This window comes from Oncorhynchus tshawytscha, linkage group LG26, assembly GCF_018296145.1.
Source record: "Oncorhynchus tshawytscha isolate Ot180627B linkage group LG26, Otsh_v2.0, whole genome shotgun sequence".
NCBI classification, from domain to species: domain Eukaryota; kingdom Metazoa; phylum Chordata; class Actinopteri; order Salmoniformes; family Salmonidae; genus Oncorhynchus; species Oncorhynchus tshawytscha.
The window spans coordinates 44,478,423-44,495,684 of NC_056454.1; the positions used below are offsets into that span (position 1 = coordinate 44,478,423).

A 17,262-nucleotide genomic window follows, 5' to 3' on the forward strand; every position below is an offset into this window, starting at 1 on the left:
TACCTACCCTCACTGCCTGGGGGGCAGCCCATCAGGAATTCCAGGATCCAATTGCAGAGGGAGGTTTTTAGTACCAGGGTCCTGAGCGTGGTGATGAGCTTGGAGGGGACTATGGTGTTGAATCTTGAGCTGTAATCAATGAACAACATTCTTACATATGTATTCAATTTATCCAAGTGGGTGAGGGCAGTGTAGAATACAATAGAGATTGCGTCATCTGAGGAGTCGGTATGCGAATTGCATTTCATGGCTGTAGATGTGAGTGCTACGGGGCGATAATCACTTAGACAGGTTACCTTGGCGTTTCTAGGTACGGGGACTATGGTGTTCTGCTTGAAACACGTAGGTATTATAGACCGGGTCAGGGAGAGTTTGAAAATGACACTTGCCAGCTGGTCATCCTGATATTCAGTCTGACCCCACGGCCTTTCGAATATTAACCTGTTTAAAGGTCTTACTCACATTGACTATGAAGAGTTAACCCGTTAACCCATTCACTTACCCTGAATTATAGATGGATATATTTTTGCTTTTAAAATAGGATAGGATAGGCTGCCTGCCTGCCTCTGAATTTCACCAAGCATCTTAGTAGCAACTTGAAGTAACTGTCCAGTGAAAATCTCACTTTTAAAAGTTAATATTCTGTTAACTAAAGATGTTGTTGCCAAAGCACAAATTTGAGAAATAAACACTTCAAAAACCCCACCTCAAACTTGTATCTCAAACAGACCATTTAAAAAATGCTTGCTATTTCATCAGTAAAGGAGGATGACCTGGCCAATTAGCAGCCTACTCGCATGAATATTGTTATTTTTTTATTACCAGTATACACCCACACCATTCTGTTGTTGGGGTATGCCTACACCATTCCAACACAGAAAAGCAGCTTTTTAACATACTTAGTAAATACACATTTGGAAGGAAAATTCCGTCACTCGTATTGTAATTAATTATAAGTAATATTTCATAAAAATCTGGAAACACTGGATAGTTACCATGGATGGGCAACATTGATAAAGACACGGTGGTTGGAACCAAAAATCTCATATTTGGACTCATCCGACCAAAGCACAGATTTCCACCGGTCTAATGTCCGTTGCTCGTGTTTCTTGGCCCAGGCAAGTCTCTTCTTCTAATTGGTGTCGACCATGAAGGCCTGATTCACGCAGTCTCCTCTGAACAGTTGATGTTGACATGTGTCTCTTACTTGAACAATGTGAAGCATTTATTTGGGCTGCAATATGAGGTGCAGTTAACTCTAATTAACTTATCCTCTGCAGCAGAGATAACTCTGGGTCTTCCTTTCCTGTGGGTGTCCTCATGAGATCCAGTTTCATCATAGTACTTGATGGTTTTTGCATCTGCACTTGAAGAAACTTTCAAAGGTCTTGGAATTTTCCAGATTGACTGACCTTCATGTCTTAAAGTAATGATGGACTGTCGTTTCTCATTGCTTATTTGAGCTGTTCTTGCCATAATATTGACTTGGTCTTTGTAGGGCTACATTCTGTATAGCACCCTTACCTTGCCACAGCACAACTGATTGGCTCAAAAAAATTAAGAAAGAAAGAAATTCCACAAATTAACTTTTAACAAGACACACGTGTTTATTGAAATGCATTCCAGGTGAATACCTCATGAATCTGGTTGAGAGAATGCCAAGAGTGTGCAAAGCTGTCATCAAGGCAAAGGGGGCTACTTTGAAGAATCGCAAATATATTTTGATTAGTTCAACACTTTTTTGGTTACTACACAATGCCATATGTGTTATTTCATAGTTTTGATGTCTTCACTATTATTCTACAATGTAGAAAATAGTAGAAATAAAGGAAAACCCTTGAATGAGTAGGTGTTCTAAAACTTTTGACTGGTAGTGTAAGTATTCACACCCTTGAGTCAATACATATTAGAATCACCTTTGGCAGCGATTACAGTTGTTACAGTCCTTCTGGGTACGTTGAAAGAGTGCAGTTTTGTCACGAAATATTGAACAACATTACCTACCTCCATTTTGTAAGAAGTATATCAGTTATACCAATTGTGTAATTATGTAAAAAATATTGTTTCAGCAAATATTACTACAAAAGTAAGACAGTGAGGAGACTAAACGTTGATTAAACGTTGATTAAACGTTTCTGGAGTGAAAGCAATATTGTCTTCTTACTCTTCCTCTGCATTCCACAACCAAGTCCTGCCTGCTATTCCAGTACATTCACAGGTCTGAGTGTACAGTAGTAGCAGCCTTCATAACTACTGGTGGTGGGTTCATTTTTCGATTATGTGTTTTGAGTTTTCACATTCCGAATAATGTAATGCAGTCCAGGAAGCAGAGAGGGTCTGTGAGTCTGCATCTAAAATAGCCAATCAAGAGTTAATGACGGTTCTGGGATTCATGCATGCATATCGAGGCCACCTGGAACAGGCAAGCATTTGTCAATGTCCATAGTCCTAAAGCTCTTCGTTTTTTACTGAATTGAAGAAAAATATTGTGATTTAGTTTCTGAAAGAGCCACACCCATGGTCATGTTTAGAGTTGTCCCTTTCCCAGCATGCATTGCTGCTTCGCTTAGGCTGTAACTACAGTACACACTAGGATCTGTTGTTTAATTTCTCACCCTTCGTCCCAAATGGACAGGTTCTGTAATGCCCCTTTATTTGCTGAGAATCTGTCCACATTGTAAACATTGCATCATGATGAGGATCTAATGAGTGGGCGAACACCTAGATGTTTTGGGTGATTAGGCATTAATGAGGCTGCCTTTTAATTGTGCACTTCGGGGAAGTAATGAAAAATATATATATTTCTTTAGCTATAGCTCTCTCTCAAGCTTGCGAGGATCGACCTCCATTTTGGATCTCACGTTGCATTTTTATAGATGACATAGTTTCATCTCTGGCTGACTGACTCTTTCACTGTCCTTCAGAGAAAGTCAAGTCAAGGCGGGCAGATGTTGCATGCGCTATAATTCATGATGACCTTTAATCACTTTCTCCAATGATAGTTTTGTCTGTCCCCTGGTGACAGATACAAAAACACCTCTCTGCACACACACCAGGGAGATAGCTGTCTATAACAATTCTCCTGAAAGAGTCACATGTTAATAAAAAGTCTGGGGTTCAATGTGGTTCAAGATACATGGCATAAATAACGACACACTGTACTGTATGTAACTTATGTATGTAACCTAAAGTATATTAGCACATGATCTGAAAACACCATTTATTTTTGCCTTCTTAGATTACGATGTGGACGATGGATACTTGGATGCCATACTAGGCGGTGAGTTATAATAGAGCTCCTCTCATGTTCAGAACATTCAAAGGCCTTCCATGCCTTGCATCCCTCTGCAAACCTCATCCACATCGATGTTGCTGATAGATTTGATGCTGGAGGCAGACATCCCCCCCTAAATTTAATGATGGTGATGCATGCAACACAAAGACATCTCTTTTCTCTTTCTTTCAGATAGCAAGCAGAGTCTGCTAAATGTTTCGGAACAGAGCTATATAAAGCCATTTTTTGAAGTCAGTCAACCAACGGGCCAAATTTAAAATGTAATGCTACTGTTATTTTTATGGCACAAAATATTGCCGTTGTCTGCCAACAGCTGTAACAGACCACGAAATATGCATTTAAAAAGACACTGTTCTTCTTCTGCCAGTAATGTGTTCAAATCAGAATCTAGCCTGAAACTGCCTTTTTATTACCAAGAGACTGGCATTCCACAAAATAGACAATTAAGTCACAAAACATCTTCACAAGTTGTGGTTTTCTGCCTCAGGCAGTTCTTTCAAACTTAACGGTTCACTGTAGGACAAACTGTCTCTCCTATCAGAGTACTGCTAATATTCACTGTTGGCAAACCATCACGTTGAACTTTGAACAATTCTTAATTGAAAATAACAGAGAAACAGCTGTTTAGGCCGGTACACCCTGGTTAGGCCTGTACACCCTGGTTAGGCCTGTAATCTCTGAACACTACAAAACCAACTTTGTTTTGCACTGCACTCTGTTGGCAGGTTGGAGCTTGATGTGTATTTTAGAGATGTATATCCCTTTTGGGTTGGTGTTTACCAACTAATCAAGGAGCAGTCTTCTTCTGATCCACATACATTCCAATGACCTTGCCATTTCAAAGATCAATGACACTTCAAGGTCAAAGTCCTACCTGTGCAGAATCGTGGGCTATTCTCAAAACCATCCCCATTGTATTTTGCCATTGTCATTGTGAGGCAAAAGTCATTGCTATAACATTCTCATCTCTATTTGCAGCTGTCATTGCTGCTGTGGTCCTGGTGTTGGTGTGCCTGGCGGTTGTAGTAATTCGCTATATGTACCGGCACAAGGGCACCTACCACACCAACGAGGCCAAGGGCACTGAGTTTGCCGAAACAGCGGATGCGGCGCTCCGGGGTGACCCGGCTCTGCAGGATGCCATGGACGAGAGCAAGAAGGAGTACTTTATCTGAGCAGTGGCGTCCCCTGCTGTTTACAGTGGACTTTAGGCTATGGACCCTAGGTATTTTGGGTTTGGAGAATAGAAAGTCTGGAGACTGGATGAAAATGACCTTGCTGTACTTAAGTGAATAGTGCCCTTTCAGTTAAAGATGATATGTTTCTATAGCTAAAGGCCTCTTTTCCTGATGAGACTGGCTAAAGGTCTCTTTTCCTGATGAGACTGGCTAAAGGTCTCTTTTCCTGATGAGACTGGCACTTGATGAGACTCTGATCAGTGACTGAATAGACAACAATTTACCAAAGATGCATCTTAATAACAATAATATTAATTCAGTATTCTTCCCCCCCCCTACCAGTTTTCCTCTTTAATATATTTGGCATATCACCTAACAGATAGATACAAAACATTGCTTACATAGACTTTGCTATTAGGAGGCTATATTTGAAGAGTTGATTTCCAAAATGTTATATCCACCAATTTTTCACATTTGTGTTTTTTCATCAGAAATGATTGCTTATACATGTGTGTGTAAAATATTACTGTTCTCAGATTTTTTTATTCATTGATTTTAGATGTGTATAAAAATGTGTTTCTTTTTGCCAAGCGCTACATATCAATTGTTTAGCTACAATGGAATGTTCATATCCTGTTTATTTGACTGTGATATGTGGTTGTGTCACCTAGCTATCTTAAGGTTAATGCACTTACTGTAAGTTGCTCTGCATAAGAGACTCTGCTAAATTACTTAAATGTCAAATGTAAACATATGGAATTGTTTTAAGATGTCATACCATGGATCATTTATCTATTGGATTTAAATTTTTAGGATCCCTGTAGGTATCCCCCCAAAAATATGTTTCAAAAAATATATGATAAAAATAACAGTATTGAATTTGATCTTTACTACTACAGCCCATGGAGACTCATTAAATAACATCATCATCAATTGCAAAAAAGACAGTCATCATCTATTTTTTAAGGAATAAGGTTTTGAAGAGTCTGTCCTAAATCTAGGAGATATAAGAAAGCTCGGGAAATATTTTAGTTTTTTGGACACATATTTACCCCTTTTATTTGTTTGTTGGCACAAAACTACCTCCATACTTCCATTCATTTTTTAACCAGTACCTGGTGACCTTCAGATGAGTCCCATGGCACTTGTGTCCATAGTTTGTAGCCAAAATGGTTTGGACACTACAGACAGAAGTTGGCACATTGGCGGTACAAACTTCAGATGAGTCCCATGTGGGTCATAGAGGAGAACATCATCGTGTTCATGAGAGTCTCATCTTTACATCTTTCTATTTGGTTATATTAGTTAGTAGGCCAAACCGTTCGGACACTACAAACGTTTTGATGAGAAGAGTGATTTTTGGGACGTGTCCTGGTCTGACAAACAGCGCCGTAGCTCTGCCACTTTCCAGCGCAGATACGAAAGGCCGACAGATAGATAGATACAGTGGATTGAGACGCAGCCGAACTCAGGATGACTGATTTTGAATTTCTTATGTTAATTAGATTGACGCACAGGTGTGTGAATAGACTATAAATATTCTTTCAAATGTATCATTTGTATAGTTCTTTATTTAAAAAAAATGCTATTTGTTACATTTGACTGTGTAAAACGTAAAAAATATACATGATTTGTTTCTCTGAAATAAAACAATCAAGTGATACATTTGATACAGAACACTAAGTATACCAAACATTAGCAACACCTTCCTAATATTGAGTTGTGAAAAAACACCAATCTCTTCCATCATTTATTTTAACAGTAAATGCTCATTTTCCAACATTTCTGAAAATGGATATATTTTGTTTTTTGAAAGAAACTCTTAATTTGTCATGCGGAACGTCTTCCTTTGGGGACCTGTCAGAAAAAAAGCATCTCATGAGGATCTAAGAAACCATAGCTATGCCTTCTGTGGAAAAAGCATTCCTGGAATACAGAATTGGAATTCACAAACAGCGAAAGTGGCTATTAAGAAAGTCAAGGAAGTGAACTGACACAGAAGTTCTCTGCAAGCTCACAAAACAAACTGTATTGACTTACTGTAACAAAAGATATTCTGGAATGAAGAAACTTCTCAACAAATTGTCAAATTTGTCAGCAAGCTCAAATTCTTCCTCTGCTCTCAAGTGAACTGACAGAGGAAAACATAGAACAAACGATGTCTAAGGAAGCAACTCTGACTGTACGAATTGAATCACCAATGTGCCCTTACCAAAATACTGAATATGACATGTTGCTCCCTAAATTACTTTTGAATTAACTTTGTTTGGAATGTGAATGTCAATTTGTGAATTACCAATTTCAAGGGAACGCATTTATTATTGGTTAATAACTAGTTAATTACATACACAAAGAGATAACGAGAGCGCTAAACCAGCTACAGTGCCTTCAGAGCGTATTTATACCCCTTGACTTATTTCACATTTTGTTGTGTTACAGGCTGAATTCAAAATGGATTCAATCTGTATTTTTCTTACCAATCTACAAACAGTACCCTATAATCACAAAGTAAAAACATGTTTTTAGAAAATGTTGCACAATTATTGAAAGTTAAATACATAAATATCTAATTTACATAAGTATTCACACCCCTGAGTCAATACTTTGTAGAAGTACCTTTGGCAACGATTACAGCTGTGAGTCTTTCTGGGTAAGTCTTTAAGAGCTTTCCACACCTGAATGGTGTAACATTTGCCCATTGTTCCTTTTTAAATTCTTCAAGCTCTGTCAAATTGGTTGTTGATCATTGCTAGACAACCATTTTTTTAGATCCTGACAGATTTTCAAGCATATTTAACTAAGAACTGTAACTCAGAAACATTTGGTATTTTATTAGGATCCCCATTAGCTGTTGCAAAAGCAGCAGCTACTCTTCCTGGGGTCCACACAGAACATGAAACATAATACAGAATTACATAATACAAAACATCATTAGACTGTGTTGTTGGTAAGCAACTCCAGTGTAGATTATGCCTTGTGTTTTAGGTTCTTATCCTGCTGAAAGGTGAATTCATCTCCCTGTCTCTGGTGGAAAGCAGATGGAACCGTGTTTTCCTCTAGGATTTTGCCTGTGATTCTGCTTAGCTCCATTCCGTTGACAGAGATGGCCGCCTCGTTTCGTGTTCCTAGGAAACTATGCAGTATTTTGTTTTTTTGTGTTATTTCTTATTGTTACCCCAGGTAATCTTAGGTTTTATAACATACACTTGGGAGGAACTATTGGTTATAAGAGCAACATCAACTCAATAACATTACGACCAGGAATATGACTTTCCCGAAGTGGATCCTCTGTTTTGCCCACCACCCAGGACAATGGATTGGATCCCAGCAAGTGACCAAAAAACAACGACGCCTTAGAAGGGGCAGACAGAGCTGTCTTCTGGTTAGGCTCCGTAGACGGGAACATCGTGCACTGCTCCCTAGCATACTACTCGCCAATGTCCAGTCTCTTGACGACAAGGTTGATGAAATCCGTGCAAGGGTAGCATTCCAGAGAGACATCAGAGACTGTAACGTTCTTTGCTTCACGGAAACATGGCTCACTCGAGACACGCTATTGGAGTCGGTACAGCCAGCTGGTTTCTTCATGCAACGCACCGACCGAAACAAGCATCTTTCTGGTAAGAAGAAGGGCAGGGGTGTATGCCTTATAATTAGCGAGATGTGGTGTGATCATAACAACATACAGGAACTCAAGCTCTTCTGTTCACCTGACTTAGAATTCCTCACAATCAAATGCCGACCGCATTATCTACCAAGAGAATTCTCTTCGATCATAATCACAGCCGCATATTTCCCCCCACCCCCCCCAAGCAGACACATCGATGGCCCTAAACGAACTTCATTTGGCTCTATGTAAACTGCAAAACACATATCCTGAGGATGCATTTATTGTAGCTTGGGATTTTAACAAGGCTAATCTGAAAACAAGGCTCCCTAAAATCTATCAGGGCTGGCAAAACCCTAGACCATTGTTATTCTAACTTCCGCGACACATATAAGGCCCTCCCCCGCCCTCCTTTTGGAAAAGCTGACCACGACGCCATTCTGTCTTTTTCCCGCCTATAGACAGAAACTAAAACAGGAAGCTCCCTCGCTCAGGTCTGTTCAACGCTGGTCCAACCAATCGGATTCCACGCTTCAAGATTGCTTCGATCACGTGGACTGGGATATGTTCCGCATTGCGGCGAACAACAACATTGAAGAATAGGCTGATTCGGTGAGCGGGTTTATTAACAAGTGCATCGGCAATGTCGTACCCACAGCGTCTATTAAAACATTCCCAAACCAGAAACCGTGGATTGATGGCAGCATTCACGTAAAACTGAAAGCACCAACCACTGCTTTTAATCAGGGCAAGGTGACCGGAAACATGACCGAATACAAACAGTGTAGCTATTCCCTCCACCATTGTTCCTGTTCCCAAGAAAGCTAAGGTAACTGAACCAAATGACTACCGCCCCGCTCCGTCATCATGAAGTGCTTTGAGAGACTAGTCAAGCTACCATATCACCTCCACCCTACCTGACACCATAAACCCACTCCAATTTGCTTACCGCCCCAATAGGTCCACAGATGACGCAATCGCAATCACACTGCACACTGCCCTAACCAATCTGGACAAGAGGAATACCTATGTGGGAATGCTGTTCATTGACTACAGCTCAGCAATTAAAACCATAGTACCCTCCAAACCCTGGGTCTCGACCCCGCCCTGTGCAACTGGGTCCTGGACATCCTGACGGGCCGCCCCCAGGTATTGAGGGTAGGTAACAACATCTTCACCCCACTGAGCCTCAACACTGGGGCCCCCTCAATCATCAAGTTTGCAGACGACACTACAGTGGAAGGCTTGATTACCAACAACGACGAGACGGCCTACAGGGAGGAGGTGAGGGCCCTCGGAGTGTGGTGTCAGGAAAATAACCTCACCCTCAACGTCAACAAAACAAAGGAGATGATCGTGGACTTCAGGAAACAGCAGAGGGAGCAGCCCCCTATCCACATCGACGGGACAGTAGTGGAGATGTTAGAAAGTTTAAAATTCCTCAGCGTACACATCACGGACAAACTGAAATGGCCCAACCCCACAGACAGCGTGGTGAAGAAGGCGCAGCAGCGCCTCTTCAACCTCAGGAGGCTGAAGAAATTCGGCTTGTCACCAAAAACACACAAACTTTTACAGATGCACAATTGAGATCATCCTGTCGGGCTGTATCACCGCCTGGTACGGCAACTGCTCTGCCCATAACCGTAAGGCTCTCCAGAGGGTAGTGAGGTCTGCACAACGCATCACAGGGGGCAAACAACCTGCCCTCCAGGACACCTACACCACCCGATGTCACAGGAAGGCCAAAAAGATTATCAAGGACAACAACCACCCGAGCCACTGCCTGTTCACCCCGCTATCATCCAGAAGGCGAGGTCAGTACAGGTGCATCAAAGCAGGGACCCGAGAAACTGAAAAACAGCTTCTATCTCAAGGCCATCAGACTGTTAAACAGCCATCACTAACATTGAGTGGCTGCTGCCAACATACTGACTCAACTCCAGCCACTGGAAAAATTGATGTAATAAATGTATCACTAGCCACTTTAAACAATGCCTCTTTATATCATGTTTACATACCCTACATTACTCATCTCATATGTATATACTGTACTCTATACCGTCTACTGCATCTTGTCATCTTGATGTAATGTATCACTAGCCACTTTAAACAATGCCACTTTTACATGTTTACATACCCTACATTACTCATCTCATATGTATATACTGCACTCGATACCATCTACTGCATCTTGCCTATGCCGTTCTGTACCATCACTCATTCATATATTATTTTATGTACATATTCTTTATCCCTTTACACTTGTGTGTGTATACGGTAATTGTTGTGAAATTGTTAGGTCAGATTACTTGTTGGATATTACTGCATTATCGGAACTAGATGCACAAGCATTTTGCTACACTCGCATTAACATCTGCTAACCATGTGACAAATACATTTTGATTTGATTTGATTTTGATTTGATTTTTTTTTTCTTTGACAAACTCCCCTGTCCTTAATGATTAATATCATACCCATATCATGATGCAGCCACCACTATGCTTGAAAATATGGAGAGTAGTACTCCGTAATGTATTGGATAGGATTTTCCCCAAAAATAACACTTTGTATTCAGGGCAAAAATTTAATTGCTTTGCCCAATTGCTTTACAGTATCACTTTAGTGTCTTGTTGTAAACAGGATGCATGTTTTGGAATAATTTTATTCTGTACAGGCTTCCTTCTTTTCACGTTGTCAATTAGGATGTTCCAACTTCCATCCTACGTTTTCTCCTATCACAGCCAATAAACTCTGTAGTTGTTTAAGTCACCATTGGCCTCATGTTGAAATCCCTGAGCGATTTCCTTCCTCTCAGGCAACAGAGTTACAAAGGACACCAGTATCTTTGTGGTGACTTGGTGTATTGATACACCATCCAAAGCGTAATTAATAACCTCACTGAAAAATTGGGTTAGGGTGGTAGAGAATCGAAGGACCATGAATATAATAAGAAGCCTTAGGTGCTGGCTTAAGGCCGGTAGCAACCACTACAGAATGTCCGGTCAGAACACGGATAAGGAGGATGTCCAGTTTAAGGGGAGTTTACTGGAAGAAGATGTCCACATTCACACGTCACACACACATCTGACCACTCACGGTTCAGATAACTGAGAATCATGTCCAGTGAGAACTGAAAGTAACTATGTGGTTCAGGAATTGAATCCGCAGGAGGAAAAGTTCAGCAGGTAAGCATGTTTATGACCACACAGCATGCTGATGTCATAGACCAACTGAAACTGAAGTCCCGGGAATCAAGGCTGCTGATAAGCTGAACGAGAGGTGGTGATACTGTAAGTATCTGGTTGAAGCTGCCCAACTAGAACTAACCATAAAGGATGGCTAGAATCAGCTGACTGAAGCTGTCCGTTTTAACACTCACCATGCTCTAAGCTTTTTTCTTTTTTACCCTTCTACCAACAGGTGCCCTTCTTTGCGATGCATTGGAAAACCTCCCGGGTCTTTGTGGTTTAATTTGTGTTTGAAATTCACTTCTTGACTGAGGGACCTTAGAAATAATTATATGTGTGGGGTACAGAGATGGGGCAGTCATTCAAAAATCATCTTAAACTAAATTATTGCACACAGAGTCAGTCCTTGCAGCGCATTATGTGACTTGTTACTGAGCAAATGTTTACTTCGGCAGTTATTTAGGCTTACCATAACAAAGGGATTGAATACTTATTGACTCAAGACATTTCATCTTTTCATTTTTTATTAATTAGTAAACATTTTGAAAAAAACATAATTCAACTTTGGCAATATAGGGTATTGTGTGTAGGCCAGTGACAAAACAATTGCAATTTAATCCATTTTAAACTCAGGCTGTAACACAACAAAATGTGGAAAAAGTTAAGGGGTCTGAATACTTTCTGATGGCACTATGAAAATGCAGGAAGATCTACCCTGATGGAGTTAGTTGTGAAGACCAAAGTGATGCTCTGTCCTAGACACGGAGAACCAGGGATCAGACCGGTTCCTAATTGCATTTTCTCACTAGCAGCCTGTCCACTGACTTGGGTCAATTCCATGTAGAAATTGAAAATGCTCTTTGGATAGCCACAGAAAACCAAACATATTGTGGTCTCCCCATCCTGATTTGGGCCTAATAATTTACACCTCAACATTACTAACTAACAACAACAAAATGATTTTTAATGCATTATTGATTCTTCAAGCATTGTGGGGTTTGTGTCCATAAAATGTGTTGAATGGACATTACAGACTATAATTTTGGGGGGGGATTGGTGCACAACTCAATGACGATGTCAGAGCCGTAGAGTCCTGTACAAATGTCTGAGGATGGATAAGTGCTGTAACCCTGTTTGTGGAACTATTTGTGGGATTATTTCTTGGAACATTGTAATGATGCTTTTTTAAATTGCCTTGCCAAAAAAATACAATATTAAAGTACACCTCATTTATAGATATAGCTGCCCTGATTCAGTGAAAGAACATCTCCAATCATTAGATATTGTTTGTGACTTTCTGGCAGGACGATACTAAACAAAAATGAGAACACTAAGGAAATTCTTTTTTTGTCAATTAATTCTATTGTGGTGGAAATGGAAACTGGAAATACACCCCCAAGCTCCAAAACTCATTTTAATTTCCCAACCCCCCTATTCTCTGTTGGCTATGATTAATGTGAAAACTCTGCAGAACTTTTCTTTGTCTCCGTAATTGCCAAGTTTGAAAAGAAATGAGTTGTCTTGCTTCAAACAGCAGGCTTGTTTAGAGACCAAAAAGCTAGATGGCTCCTCTGCACATTTAGCTTTGATAACTAGTGCTGATGCAGGTATGATTAGGTATGCAGGTATGATTAGGTATGCAGGTATGATTAGGTATGCAGGTATGATTAACTCTCTGCAAACATGTATACGACACACACGCACGACAATATAGTTATTCACTCTCCACAGGGCGGACACTTTTTTTTAGATCACACGTTAAGTGGAGCGTAGGACACCTGCGACCGAAATCTTTTTCATCTCTGCTGAAGATAATGAAATTCTCTCTAGTAATTTCCTAACACAGGATAAAAAAATGAAAAGAGCTGTAGTAAGACCAGATGCATGGCTTTTCTATGGCATAGCCATGCCTCTCGCCCATCCATAAAGGGTTTTCTGAATCCTGAGAAGCGTGGGAGTGGGCGTATTTTCTTGTCCTTCTCGCCAGCCGTGATTCTGGGCATCTCCATGGTAAGAAATGTGACCGTAATGTCTTATCCCGGAGCTCGAGTAAATTACATTACTAAGTTGCTCCCGAATGTTCTACGCCAGGACATGGAAATCGATTCTATCGTAGTCCATGTGGGTTTAAATGACATTATGAAGGACAGTTCTGAAAAGTTGGATTTTAAAGAGCTGATTGACTATCTGCTAGACACTAATAAAAGACCCATCATATCTGGCCCTGTGGCCTCTCTGAATCATGGCATTGAACGCTTTAGCAGGATTCTTTCTCTTCACAACTGGCTACATGATTATTGCAGCTCAATGGGTGTAAATTTGTTGAAAATGTTGATACCTTTTGGAAATAAAACAGGTTTTATAAGGAGGATGGGATCCACCCAAATCATTTGGGATCCTGGATCCTTTCACAGCACTATAAGGCTGCGTTGAGACAATGACTTATCAATGACTCAATCCCAGCTCAGCTAATCCCTACGATTGTGACGCAGGTTCCTGGATCCTTTCCCAGCACTATAAGGCTGTGTTGAGACAATGACTTATCAATGACTCAAGCCCAGCTCAGCTAATCCCTACCATTGTGACGCAGAGTTGTCATAATGCTTCAGCAAATGTACATTACACCAGGAGCGTCAGTGGACACAATACAAACAACCTAATTTATGTCCATTTAACTGCCCTGAATGCCTCTACTGATCCTACAGCTATTGTATGCAGTAATCATGTACCTATGAACCAGATTTATACTGTTAGCACTAAGCCGGTGTGCCCTAGGAGGAAGTCCACTGTGAGCAGCTCACCCTGCACTAACATAAAAAAACATGAGCACATCTACTGCTGCTAAGCTTCCCAGTAAAGCAATGAAAGCAAGTAAGTGCCCCAGAAGAAAAGTGCTCAAATTAGCCCCACGTTAACATATTTAGCTTAAGAAACAATGTTTGTGAAATCAATAATTTGCTAGTAACAGATGACATTCATATTCTGACTATCTCTGAAACTCAATTAGATAAAACCTTTGATGATACACTGGTAGCCATACACGGTTAGAACATCTATAGAAAATACAGAAATGCCAAAGGTGGAGGTGTTGCTGTTTATATTCAGAACCACATTCCTGTACAGATTAGAGAGAATCTCAGGTTAAATACTGTTGAAGTAATATGGCTACAGGTTCATCTGCCTCACCTAAAGCCCATTCTGGTGGGAAGCTGCTATAGACCACCAAGTGATAACAGTCAGTATCTGGATAACATGTGTGAAATGCTTGATAATGTATGTGATATCAACAAACAGATATTTTCTGTGTGATTTAAAATTTGACTGGCTTTCATCAAGCTGCCCACTCAAGAAAAAGCTTCAAAATGTAACCAGTGCCTGCAACCTGATTCAGGTTATCAGTCAACCTACCAGGGAAGTTTTTATTTATTTTATTTTTATTTCACCTTTATTTAACCAGGTAGGCTAGTTGAGAACAAGTTCTCATTTGCAACTGCGACCTGGCCAAGATAAAGCATAGCAGTGTGAACAGACAACAGAGTTACACATGGAATAAACAATTAACAAGTAAATAACACAGTAGAAAACAAAGGGGGGAGTCTATATACAATGTGTGCAAAAGGCATGAGGAGGTAGGCGAATAATTTCAATTTTGCAGATTAACACTGGAGTGATAAATGATCAGATGGTCATGAACAGGTAGAGATATTGGTGTGCAAAAGAGCAGAAAAGTAAATAAATAATAACAGTATGGGGATGAGGTAGGTGAAAATGGGTGGGCTATTTACCAATAGACTACGTACAGCAGCAGCGATCGGTTAGCTGCTCAGATAGCTGATGTTTGAAGTTGGTGAGGGAGATAAAAGTCTCCAACTTCAGCGATTTTTGCAATTCGTTCCAGTCACAGGCAGCGGAGTACTGGAACGAAAGGCGGCCAAATGAGGTGTTGGCTTTAGGGATGATCAGTGAGATACACCTGCTGGAGCGCGTGCTACGGATGGGTGTTGCCATCGTGACCAGTGAACTGAGATAAGGCGGAGCTTTACCTAGCATGGACTTGTAGATGACCTGGAGCCAGTGGGTCTGGCGACGAATATGTAACGAGGGCCAGCCGACTAGAGCATACAGGTCGCAGTGGTGGGTGGTATAAGGTGCTTTAGTGACAAAGCGGATGGCACTGTGATAGACTGCATCCAGTTTGCTGAGTAGAGTGTTGGAAGCCATTTTGTAGATGACATCGCCGAAGTCGAGGATCAGTAGGATAGTCAGTTTTACTAGGGTAAGCTTGGCGGCGTGAGTGAAGGAGGCTTTGTTGCGGAATAGAAAGCCGACTCTTGATTTGATTTTCGATTGGAGATGTTTGATATGAGACTGGAAGGAGAGTTTGCAGTCTAGCCAGACACCTAGGTACTTATAGATGTCCACATATTCAAGGTCGGAACCATCCAGAGTGGTGATGCTAGTCGGGCATGCGGGTGCAGGCAGCGATCGGTTGAAAAGCATGCATTTGGTTTTACTAGCGTTTAAGAGCAGTTGGAGGCCACGGAAGGAGTGTTGTATGGCATTGAAGCTTGTTTGGAGGTTAGATAGCACAATGTCCAATGACGGGCCGAAAGTATATAGAATGGTGTCGTCTGCGTAGAGGTGGATCAGGGAATCGCCCGCAGCAAGAGCAACATCATTGATATATACAGAGAAAAGAGTCGGCCCGAGAATTGAACCCTGTGGCACCCCCATAGAGACTGCCAGAGGACCGGACAGCATGCCTTCCGATTTGACACACTGAACTCTGTCTGCAAAGTAATTGGTGAACCAGGCAAGGCAGTCATCCGAAAAACCGAGGCTACTGAGTCTGCCGATAAGAATATGGTGATTGACAGAGTCGAAAGCCTTGGCAAGGTCAATGAAGACGGCTGCACAGTACTGTCTTTTATCGATGGCGGTTATGATATCGTTTAGTACCTTGAGTTACAAACAACACAGGAATGAAATCATCAACATGTATTGATCACATCTTTACTAATGCTGCAGAAATTTGCTTGAAAGCAGAATCCAGATCCATCGGATGTAGTGATCACAATATAGTGGCCATATCTAGGAAAACCAATGTTTCTATGGCTGGGCCTATTATAGTGTATAAGAGCTCATACACAAAGTTTTGTAGTGATGCCTATGTTATTGATGTATAGAATATCTGTTGGTCCGTGGTGTGTAATGAGGAGCAAACAGACAATGCACTTGACACATTTATGAAATTGCTTAACACTATACAAGTCAGCTACTACAGCAACTGAAATTACTGCAACACTTAAAGAGTTTCAGTTAGATTCAGAGTAGAAGGCAAGGAATGAGTTAGTACTAAATGTTTCTAAAACGTAAAGCATTTTATTTGGGTCAATTCATTCACTAAAACCTAAACCTCATCTAAATATTGTAATAAATAATGTGGAAATTGAGCAAGCTGAGGTGACTAAACTGCTTGGAGTAACCCTGGATTGTAAACTGTCATGGTTAAAATATATTGATACAACAGTAGCTAAGATGGGGAGAACTATGTCCATGTTAAGGTGCTGCTCTACCTTCTAGACAGCACTGTCAACAAGGCAGGTCCTACAGGCCCTAGTTTCTACCTTCTTGACAGCACTGTCAACAAGGCAGGTCCTACAGGCCCTAGTTCTGTCGCACCTGGACTACTGTTCAGTCATGTGGTCAGGTGCCACAGAATTGCAATTGGTTCACAACAAGGCAGCACGGCTGGCCCTTGGATGTACACAGAGAGCTAATATTAATAATATGGACGATAACCTCTCCTGACTCGAAGTGGAGGAGAGATTGACTTCATCACTACTTGTATTTATGAGAGGTATTGACATGTCGAATGCATCGAGCTGTCTGTATGAACTACTGGTGCACAGCTCGGACACCCACGCATGCCCCACAAGACATGCCACAAGAGGTCTCTTTACAGTCCTCAAGTCCTCTTTCCACATACTC

General features: G+C 41.0%; 1 protein-coding gene across 2 annotated transcripts in view; it reads left to right on the forward strand.

Moving 5' to 3' along the window:
- Window positions 1-5,344, forward strand: part of LOC112234358 (glycophorin-C) — a 44,556-nt gene extending 39,212 nt beyond the window's left edge. For both annotated transcript variants that reach the window (XM_024402413.2, XM_024402414.2), the window contains exons 3-4: window positions 3,239-3,280; window positions 4,274-5,344. In XM_024402413.2, the coding sequence (XP_024258181.1) occupies window positions 3,239-3,280; window positions 4,274-4,470 (239 nt within the window). In that variant the 3' untranslated portion in view covers window positions 4,471-5,344. The remainder of the gene's footprint in view (window positions 1-3,238; window positions 3,281-4,273) is intronic.
- Window positions 5,345-17,262: the final 11,918 nt, after the last annotated feature.